Source organism: Malania oleifera, chromosome 5 (assembly GCF_029873635.1).
Source record: "Malania oleifera isolate guangnan ecotype guangnan chromosome 5, ASM2987363v1, whole genome shotgun sequence".
NCBI classification, from domain to species: domain Eukaryota; kingdom Viridiplantae; phylum Streptophyta; class Magnoliopsida; order Santalales; family Ximeniaceae; genus Malania; species Malania oleifera.
Genome location: NC_080421.1, coordinates 55,335,953 through 55,347,396, shown reverse-complemented (window position 1 = coordinate 55,347,396; position 11,444 = coordinate 55,335,953). Strand labels below are relative to the sequence as shown.

Below are 11,444 nucleotides of genomic sequence, written 5' to 3'. Positions count from 1 at the left end.
GCCCCAAAGCTCACTAGGCTCGATTCCGTGTAGGTCCTGAAAAATGAAAGTATTTATCGGGGTGAGACACTTTTCAATAAGACGGAATAAATTATCATCAGTATGTGACTAACATGAGTTTTAGTGTAAACAAAATAAAATCGTTAATTTAATTTTAAAGAATATGGCATTTATAGTTGTAACTCACACCCATAATTGTAGATTTCACTAATTACCTGCAAAAACATAACTCTCGCTCAACAAATAGTCTCATTTACATAAATTTACATAACAAATAGTACGACGATCTCCTCATTTCCTGCCAACGTTTTACTGCGCATAATAAACAATATAACGACCTCCTCATTTCCTATCAACATTATATTGCAAATTACATGTCAAACAATATAATGACCTCATTTCTTGTCAACGTTATATTGCAAATTACATGTCAAAGACCTCCTCATTTCCCGTCAACGTTATACTTCATGTAATAAATAATATAACGACCTACTCATTTTCTACCAACGATATATTGCAACACACAGGATAAACAATATAACGACGTCCTCATTTTCTATCAACGTTATATTGCAACCATTTTCAACACTTTCAGAAAACCAGCATATCGTCATGATTTTCACAACCTTTACATTATTCACATTATTTCGAGTACCCAATATAAAACCATAACTTTTACCATATCATACCATAAAAATCAACAAATTTAGTAATATAATAATATGTCACACGATTTGAGTGATAATTCATAATATAATAAACTGTCCGGAAAAAATATATTTTACTGAAAATAGAAGTATGATTTGAAGAGCTTAACAATATAAACAAAAAAATAAAAACTGAAATTTACGCAACTTAGTAAGCCTGCCTTGAAAGTGCTCATGCATGGTCCAAAAGGAAGACGTTCTTTTTCCCCATCTATATTAAGGGATAAGTTAGACCCACTAGATAAAAATATTTTTCTCAAGACCAATAAAAAAAAAAATACTTATCTAAAAAATATTTTAAAATTAATTATTTTAAGTACTTTTTTAATTAAGTACTTTTCAAATAAATATCAAAGTACAAACCAATCATTACTAATTAACAAAATACTTCATTTAAGTACTTTTCATGATAAATTCGTAAAAGACGAAAGACTCAATTTGATTCCATCAACTTTTTACCATTTAACAAAACAAGCCCTTGAAAGAATCACATGCATATGATGTCGTTGGCCAGAACCAAAACAACTCGAGCACCAAAGCATTATTTGGACACGACCCGATTCTATGCTTTGTTTGATGACGGAAAAGGAAAATCATGCAACAGCAGCAGGTGCAATACACTAGGAAAAACGCACCCGAAGAACAGAGAAAGGGATATAAATTTCTTAAAAGAAAAAATAAAATACATAAACAGATACAAACTGGTGCCATGATTATATTAAATATCAGCAGCAGGGTGCATATATTTAGAGGATTAAAACATCTGGCTTCTACACCAAATTAAACATCAAGAAAGCTATTCATTTTTTCACTAAATTGTTCAGAATTGCAACATCAAACGAAAGTTGAGGATTAACGCTAACAAGTTAAAAGGGACATGATCATCTGGATCCCCCTTTCACCACCTCCGCAAGCTAGTGAAGGTATGGGGCCTGGTACTGGTACCCGTTTCCTAAGTAGTTGCCGTGACCAGGGGATAGGCCGTAAGTAGCAGAGCCAAGAAGAGATGGGCCATGGTTGTCGGCTGGTCCAGGATAAACATATGGCCTGTCATACATGTACTGTGGGTACCTATCAGCAGCTCTCGAGTAGAAGATCTTGTCAGCGGCGATGTTAGTGACACGGGGCCCATATCCTACAACACCATTGGCACGGGGTCTCTTGGGCTGAGGCTTCGTGGCTTCAGTCGCCCTTTTTTTGTCCGCCTTGGCCTTCTCCAGCTGGACAACACGTTTTTGGAGTGCGTCCAAGGGAAACTGCTCCTCCAGCTTGTGCTCTTCAATGCATTTTATCACGGCCTTGTGTGCTGTCAGCTCCCGTTCACTCACCTCATTCTGAAACAAGGATAATTTTGTTAGGTCATTTGCCAAAGTCACCAAAGACAAAACCACTTTTTTCAACTTGCGGACACACTGATCATCCAGCACTTGCACACATTCTAGTTTGTTGGATCTGACCACATCCAGCATTGCTGCTGAAGCTCCAAAAGCAGAACTTCATCACCCACGCTAATAAAAATATGCAGGCCCAAACACAAAAGGGAATACAAAATAAAGAATCCAGCTCAAATTTGTTTGAGCTCATCAAGTCAAGCTCATATTGCCATGCAATCTAAAAACAAATTGTTTTAAAGATCCAATCAATCCAGATGGAATAAAGACATCATCAGGCCAAAAATAAAGAAAATGGTTCAATGAAGAGCCCCACAGAACTGCTGAGAAGCACGCATAACCAACCTTCATTTGGAAAGCAGTTCATCGATAGGGGAAAAAGAACGGAAACCATTTACTATTTTCCATACAGTTAAAATATTGTTTCAATTTAACAAATATCAACCTCTAAACCAAATCAGACAAGTTCTACTACCAATCTTTTAGACCATAATAACCATGACCCATTCATAAGCAACTGGCTGATTTTCTCACCATGCTAGGAAAGCAACCTGATTTTCAAGAAATGAGAAAAGAAAGAAGCTGGAAGGTAAACAACAAATGCAACAAGGAAAAAACAATAAATTAAGGGAGCATGTGGAATACACCTGCGCAGTTGGAGAAGTGTTTCCAGGTTTCACCGGTGAAGAAGCTTTCTTTGCCTCCTTCAAGTAGGATTTCAGCAAAGGTACAGGTGAGAACTGCTCCATCAACTCAAACGCAAAAGCAAGGTTAACAGCATCAATTTGCCTTCCGCTACTTATTAGCACTTCAATTACACCTGCAACATCCGAGAAAAACAGAATAAAACATTTGAGAATTCAGAAAGCAGTCAGGCAAAATTATCCCCTACTTTCATGTTCCTATATTAAATAAATTCATACAACCAAGCTGCCAAACTCCATTCTGTTCAGTTTTTTGTCCTAACCTGAGCTCACAATAATATATACTGAATGAAGCTACTGCTGCAATATAACTCTGAAGCATGAGACAACTGGCAAGATCCATCCTCCACTGTTCTCATGCAGGAAATGGGCACAATCACAGGAATTTTTACCCCTGCCGACCCATGATTGCAGAGGCCAAAAAAATTTTTAATTCAACGCTCCTTTCATTCAATATCCACAGATCATACAAATGTCAGATTCAAAAACACTTGATTGGAGTCTGGAGACGAGAATAAATATTTTGTGTTGTAGACTTGAATGTTCAATTTTTCCCTCAGCAGGTATCTACGTAGTTTGGTGAATTTCCACTTATCCCCTACATTTTGTCAATTTTATTATGATTCTAACCTCTCAAGAAGTCCAGATTCATGACCATGTGCATTAGTGTGTTACTATAGCCACCCCACCCCTCTCCCCCGGGGAAAAAAAAAAGCAAAATAAAAAAAACAAATAATAGTAGTAATTGATACAACAGCATTGCAATATTAAGGGTAATTTAGCCATTTCAATGCATGAAATAGTACCTCACACTTCAAACGATGTTGTGGACAATTTCAGCCTCAAATATTTAAAGACAATATTTGTAGATGAGAAATGAGGTCAATTCAGTCACTTGGACCTTCAAATATTCAACACGTTAAAGAAGTGACATGAAGGAGATTTAGAAGCCATTTTGAGGGGATAAAGAAATATAAATAGGAGATCATATTTGAGGGTGGTGCCTTAGATCAACGGTAAGGTTGATCCTTTGAGACCGATTAGCCATGGGTTCAAGTCCAAGAAAACAGTCTCTCTGCATAAAAGCAGGGGCAAGGCTGCATACACTGATGATCCTCCCCCTACCCTTGCAAAGCGAGGACCCTTGTGGCCTAGCAATGCCGTTTTTAAATTAGACAATGAAAACACACCAAAGCACAGTAGTACTAGCAGAAAGCTTTTGAAATGTTTATTTAACTTCACAGAGTTGAGTATGAATGCCAGTAAATTTCACTTCGTAAAATTGAAAACCTACCAACTATTTTAAAATAATTTTTCTTCCAAGTTGGTTGTTTATGTATACAAGCAACAAGAAAAGACTAACCTGGCATTTTCTTAGTCAACCCCAGAGAGCGACAAAGATCAGCTGTCTGTCGGCGACGAGACACCGTCGGTATCAGCTTGGATATTTCTTCTTGATCAAAATCAGAAGCAATGCCGAACGTGGCTACAAGTTGCAAAAATGCATGAGCCTCCAAGGAGTTCCCGTTGCTGGCATCCATGTCAAGATCATCCAACTTTGGTTTCCATTCCTCAGCAATAGCCCTCGCTCGCTCCTTAGCATCTTCTGAGATTAAATCATGAGGAGATATCTCTGGGTTCGTCAGTAGACTGCCAAGGCACTCCATCAACATGATACAGGTTCGACGGAGACCCAACAAACTGGAATCCTTCTTTCCATCCAAATTAGGCACTTCAATACGATAAAAATCATCCAGAGAGTCCAAAACCAAGAAAGCAGGATCAGCAGCCGCCTTAAATGCAAGTGGGATTTCCTCCCTCATGGAAGCAAGGTTCTTACGGTTATCTGATATAAATTTGTGTAGCCCTTCAGAGTCCATCTCTGCACATAGTTTAACAAGCTGAGGATAAGACTTCACCTCCACATTTCCGTTTTCAAAAGAGTCCCTCCTGTTATCTAAGTTACTCTCTGCAGCCATGGCATCAGCTGTTTTTTCTTCCACAACAGGTAACTCACCAAGGGCCTCACTGGTAACAACAGCAGACTCCACAGATGACAACTTCCTGTGCTTCTCAAGAGAATTAGCAATGGCAAAGACAGCAGCATCTCTCTTCTCTTGAAGCCTCTCCAACGAAGCTTGTTCCTTCTCTACAACAGCTGCTTCCCGCTTCTCCAGCAATACTTGGGCTTCCATTGTCTTGTTTTCAAACTCCTTTTCCTGGTCCTCCAACTCAATAAAACGCCTCTTCAAGGACCTCTCAAGCCCATGAAAATGTTCCTCGAGTTCTTTCCATTTCAGATTGAGGGTAATGGCTCGGTGACTTTCAAGTTCAGCAAATGCTTTCTGAAGCTGCTGTATTTTAGAGTTCGTTGAATCAATAAGCACAGCAACTGATTGGGTATCCTCCATGGCAGAGAAGCCCTAGAAGATAGGAAAAAATAGTATATATATATATATATAACACATTTAGTTGACGGGCATCAAATACACACACACACACACACACACACACACACATTTAGTTGACAGGCATCAAATAGCATAGATAGACAGTCAAGGAAAAAAAATTATTCATCAAACCTGAACAAATTATTCATCCAACCTGCCCTCAAATGTCCACACATTGTTTAGGTTTGTATTGGAAACTGGTGCCCAGTAAATTGCACAAACTGCCACACTAAGGACAAAAATCTTATGACAAAGTACCTAGGGAAGTTCTTCGGTGGGACTTGGAAAAGACAGGAGTTCGTAGTAGATATACGGAGGTCATTAAGGATATGTATGATAGAGTAATGACTAGCGTCAGGATTGTAGGAGGTAAATGAGATTTTCTTATCACAATAGGTATACATCAAGGTTCTACTTTGAGTCCTTATCTTTTTACGATTTAGATATCTTAGATCTATTATGCAAGCTGAACGGGAAATTGAAAAAGTTGAACATAGAACTAAAACAGGTTGGGTAAAATGGAGGAGGGCATCAGGTGTGTTGTGTGATCGTAGAATACCCTTAAAATTAAAGTTTTATAATACAGCTATAATGTCAACTATGCTTTATGATTCAGAATGTTGGGCAACTAAGAAGCATGTACAAAAAATAAAAGTTGTTGAGATGCGAATGTTAAGGTGGATGAGTGGTTTAACAATAAAAGATAAATTAAGAAATGAACATATACGTAATAATTTAGGCATAGCATCGGTTGAAAACAAAATAAGGGAGAGGCAGCTTAGATGGTTTGGGCATTTGAAACATACGCCTAGTAGACCACCTGTGAGGAGGAGTGAACTAGTTATTGTATCTGACATGAAAAGGGGTAGGGGCAGGCCCAAAATAACTAGGAATGAGATAGTGAGGAAGGATTTAATAGCCCTTAATCTAATAGAGGAAAATACTCTTGATCAGGTGATTTGGCGAAAAGGGTTCACGTAGCCGACCCCACATAAAGAGACTTAAGGCTTGTTGTTGTTGTTGTTGTTACACACGTACGTAACAGAGTCAACAAGAAAGCCCTTCACCCAACAATTTGAAGCTAGCTATTAGTCCCCCGTTTCCGTTGTCTCCATTTAAGAGAGTCCCCTCTATTTACATAAATTTATTAAAAAATTTTGGTGCTGCAATGCATGTGGTCTTCTTGTCTTAACACCAAACTCCACCTTAATCATACATCTGTTAATTTCCATTGCACATGTTCAAAACCATCTTATTGCTGGTGTCTAATTGAGAAATATGTAAAACAAATAATTACCAAAAATTAGAAGCTAGTAATAATACTCAATATTCACTTCATATTCAGTGCCCTTCCAATTCACAACATAAGGCTACCCAACAGAACATTTTAGAATTATGTATAAGCACACAATATTGATGGTTGTGCCACAGCTACAAAATTTGGAGATACAATAGCAAAGCAACTAAGCCATGTGTGCTGTTTGACTCATTCCATATGGTCAACATAAGGCTATCCAATATTCACTTCATATTCAGTGCCCTTCCAATTCACAACATAAGGTTACCCAACAAAACATTTCAGCATTATATATAACTATAAAATATTATTGGTTGGGCTAAAAGCTACAAAGTCAGGAGCTACAATAGCAACTCCTTAGCCATGTCTGCCATTTGACTCATTCCATATGGTCAACATTCAAAAGAAGAAAAATGGGCAGGGATGGGGATTAATGAGCATGGGTGTACTGAATGTTGAATTAGGTGGATGCTGGAAAGTCATAATCAGAAGGAAGTCCCATGTTGCATAGAGAATTTCAATTTCATTCCATTCATTAACCATAACGGAAAAACAAGGAAGATGAAAGTGGGAATGCAAGGTTTCCCCTGCCTTCATTAACGACCAACTATGGATGATACACTCTTCAGACAGAATTCATGCTCAAACCATAGTAGTTAAAAGCACGCCTCCTAGGCGCAAGGCGCAGTGAGGCGAAGATGCTTGCGCCTCATACCAGGTGGGGCGAGGCGACCTGCAAGACGCGACCCTAGGCGAGACGAGACGCAGTGGGGCGCGAGGCGCAGTGAGGCATGCCTTGTGAATTTTTAAGTCATTTAAAGGAGAGAAATAGCCCAAGCCAGACCCATATCCCTCATTCGACTCAAACGAACAGAGCCCTAGCCCCTTTCGACCCTTCGAAGCCCTTCGTGAGTTCGTTTGCGAGCCTTTGAACCAGCTAGAAGCCCTTCGTGAGTTCGTTAGTGAGCCTTTGAACCAGCCGGAAGCCCTTCTTCTTCTTCTTCTTCCTGCTGCCTGCTTGCTGCGTGCTGCTGACTGCTGCCTGCTCTTTTTCTTCTTCTTCTTCTTCTTCTTCTTCTTTATATGTAAGCTTATAAATTAAATATTTGGTTAATTAATGTAAGCTTATAAATTATAACTACTACATAATATTTATTCTTTTTACAGAAATTTAGCTACTGTTTTTTAATTTATAATATTTAGTTTAATTAATGTAAGTTTATAAATTATAACTAATACATAATATTTATTCTTTTTATTGAAATTTAGCTACTGTTTTTTAATTTGTTTGGAAATACATTATATAAGTCTTAAATTTTAAATGGGTTATTGTCTAGATTACGCTATTAGCTACTAATACAAAATGAGTTATTGCCTAATTTGCCTGAAATATATGATGCATTCAGTTAGGATACGGGATACCAAGTCTAAAATCTTAAATGGATTCTAGTTCTAGATGTGAGGCCTCGGCAAAGAAAGATCCCACATGGAAGTATGCACATTTGGAGGATCAGAAAAATAGAAATAATTTAACTTGCAATTTTTGTGGTAAAGTCACAAGGGGAGGAATATTTCGGGCAAAACAACACATTGTCGGAGGATTTCGAAATGTGAAAGAATGCTCTAAGTGCCCTGCTCATGTACGTGAGGAGATTAAAGAGTATATGTTAAAGAAAGATATGGAAAAGGAGAAAAATGAGTTATTGCCCGACTTGATGATATAGATCATTATGGTGAAGATGAAGAAGATGAAGTTCAAGAAATTGACATTCGTGGCAAGAGAGTGCTTACTAGTGATGGAAGTAAAAGATCATACCAATCCAACTTGAAGAAACCAAAACAGAAGGGGCCTATAGACTTGTTTTTTACTCCCGATCCAAAGAAAGCGGTTCAAGCTAGGAAAGAAGGGAAGATGAAGCAAACATCAATAAATGAGGCGTGCAAGAAAGAACTAAGAAAAAAAGCAATGGGAGATTTTGCTAGGTGGATGTATGATGCTGGAATACCATTTAATGTTGTACGTCTGAGCAGCTTTGCAGTGGCACTTGAATCGATTGGACAATATGGTCCTCGAATAAAGCCACTTAGCTATCATGAAGTGAGAGTTCCTTACCTAAAGGAGGAAGTTAGTCGAATGAAAGAGTTGTTGAAGGTCCATAAGGAGGAATGGACAAAATATGGCTGCTCAATTATGTCTGATGGTTGGAGAGATTCGGTTGCTAATAAGGACATAATAAACTTCTTAATGAACTCTCCAAGGGGATCAGTATTCATCAAGTCTATTGATGCTTCTAATCTTGTCAAGAATGCAGATAGAATATACAAATTACTTGATGAGATGGTAGAGGAAATTGGAGAATCAAATGTGATTCAAGTGGTAACTGACAATGCGTCAAACTATGTTGCAGCAGGTAAGAACTTATTTTTAGAACTACTTTCTATAGTGTATATATTGTTTATTTTAATATTTTAATGGCTTCATTCCTTGATTTTTGAATAGGGAGATTATTGGAAGCAAAGAGGCCACATTTATATTGGACACCGTGTGCTACTCATTGCATTGATTTAATTTTGGAGGATATTGGAAAGATGCCTTCAATTTATGCAACTTTGAAAAGGGCAATTTTTTTGAATGGCTATATCTATAACCGTGTTGGCGTTGTGAACCTGATGAGACAGTTCACTGGAGGAAGGAGTTACTAAGACCTGCAGTTACAAGATTTGCAACTGCCTTCATCACCCTTCGTTCAATCCACCTTCAAAAGAACAACTTGAGGAAGATGTTTACTTCTAAAGATTGGAATACTACTAAATGGGCAAAGGAGGCGGCTAGCAAAAAAGCAGCTACTATTGTTTTGATGCCTACTTTTTGGAGTACCATCGTCTATGCTCTTGAGTTAACAGGTCCACTTGTTCGTGTACTCCGTTTGGTTGATGGGGAAAAGAAACTTGCAATGGGATACATTTATGAAGCAATGGATAGGGTTAAGGAAGCCATAGCTAAGGCTTTTGGTGAGAGAGAGGATAAATTCAATGAGGCATTTGAAATTATTGATACGAGGTGGGGATGCCACCAACTCCATCAACCGTTGCATGCAGCTGCACACTACTTGAATCCAGAATTTTTCTATTCAAACCCCAACATTTTGCACGAAGAAGAAATTATGACGAGTTTGCACAAATGTATTGCAAGGTTACTGCCAACTATTGAAATGCAAGATAAAGTTTCAAATGAGTTGGAAAAATACAATGCCGCTAGTGGCGTCTTTGGAATTAGTTTGGCAGTGAGACAAAGGAAGACAAAAGCACCAGGTAAAGTGGCATTTGTACTACCTCTTTCTTTTTGAAAATTATTTTTGCTATTTACCTAGTAAGTATTCATTTAAAATTTATTTTATAATGGTGCAATGGTAGATGGCATATGGATCAACAACTCCAAACTTGCAAAAGTTTGCTGTGAAAATTCTTAGTCTCACGTGTAGTGCTACAGGCTGTGAAAGAAATTAGAGCATATTCCAACAAGTAAGTCATTAGTATATCATGGATTAATTATTAAAGAAAAAGAACTACCAATCTACTGCTTTTTAGAATCATTATTAACCATATTACTTTAAACTTTTTGTAGCTTCATAGCAAAAGGAGAAATAGCCTATCCCAACAACGCTTGAATGATTTGGTATTTGTGAAATATAATCGAACTCTGAGGCGTCGATACGACAAATGTGACACCATTGATCCCATCCTCCTAAAGGACATTGATGATAGTAATGAGTGGTTGATTGGTAGGATGGATGGCGATTCTGATGAAGACGATGAACTTGTGTTTGAAGATGATAATTTGAATTGGGATTCTATTGCTAGAGCTGCTGGACTAAATAAACCCCCGCATCACACTAGATCAAGAATAAGTACAAATATGCCATCATCGTCTAGAGGAAGAGGAAGGGCTTCATCTAGTAGTGCAACCAGTGCTAGGGGTCGAACCACAATGTTGGAACTTAGATGAGGATGAAATCCAAGTGGATAGTGCAGAGGAGACGGAAGAGGAAAAAGATGTTGGAGAAAACAGTTTTGATGATGAAGAGGAAGATGATGATATCTTCGCCAACTTAGTTGATGATGAGTGATGATTGAGGAGGATTTTTAGATTTTATGCTTTGAAATCTTTTATTGTACTCTTTTCTTTTGATGTTGAACTATGTTGAATTGTTGATGCTTTTGGGCTTCGTCTTGGCAATTTTATTAAATTTCCAATTTTGTTATTGAATATTTTGGCATTTTAAATTCTAATATTACTAGATATTCATATGTTCATATATAAATTACCCCAAATAGATATTTTACACCATTTTAATAATTGTGCGCCTCACGAAGCCTTCGCCTCGCACCTCCGACTACTATGGCTCAAACATATAATAGACTCCATCAATTCAAACGAGACTTAACCACCTCCCTTTTTTATCAGATTTCCATCACTCGACATTTCAAAACAATATGCATATGTTAATACCTCATAGATCTAGTAGTGTGGAATAAATAGGCTTGCTAGATCAATTTGAATGAATTCCGAAGCTTCAGTTAACGACTGCATGCCCCACATCCATGTATGGCCAATTTTGGTGTCAAGAAAAATGTCCATGGTAGTTTAGAGATAATAGTACTTACATTGTTTTTTTTTTTTTAGGATGTCGATGTAATTTTGTTTCCAAATAGCCTGACTGCCCAAGCTTTATAGAATGAAGCATATAAGCATATGTATGGCATTATGTTCAATTTTTTTGACAGAAACTGCATTATTGAGTAAGAGAAGAATTCTGGAGAATTTTGTGGATTGCCGATCCTTTATAAGAGAAACCTACCTCTTTCGCTCTCTCTCTTATTCTCTTTCTATGCAT

General features: G+C 37.7%; 1 protein-coding gene across 1 annotated transcript in view; it reads right to left on the bottom strand.

Moving 5' to 3' along the window:
* Positions 1–1,400: 1,400 nt before the first annotated feature.
* The window catches only part of LOC131156739 (FRIGIDA-like protein 3), a 30,551-nt gene continuing 20,507 nt past the window's right edge, over positions 1,401–11,444 (bottom strand). The window contains exons 2-4 of the mRNA XM_058110635.1: positions 4,166–5,225; positions 2,746–2,918; positions 1,401–2,041 (exon numbers count right to left, since the gene is read on the bottom strand). Of these exons, the coding sequence (XP_057966618.1) occupies positions 1,622–2,041; positions 2,746–2,918; positions 4,166–5,213 (1,641 nt within the window). The 5' untranslated portion in view covers positions 5,214–5,225 and the 3' untranslated portion in view covers positions 1,401–1,621. The remainder of the gene's footprint in view (positions 2,042–2,745; positions 2,919–4,165; positions 5,226–11,444) is intronic.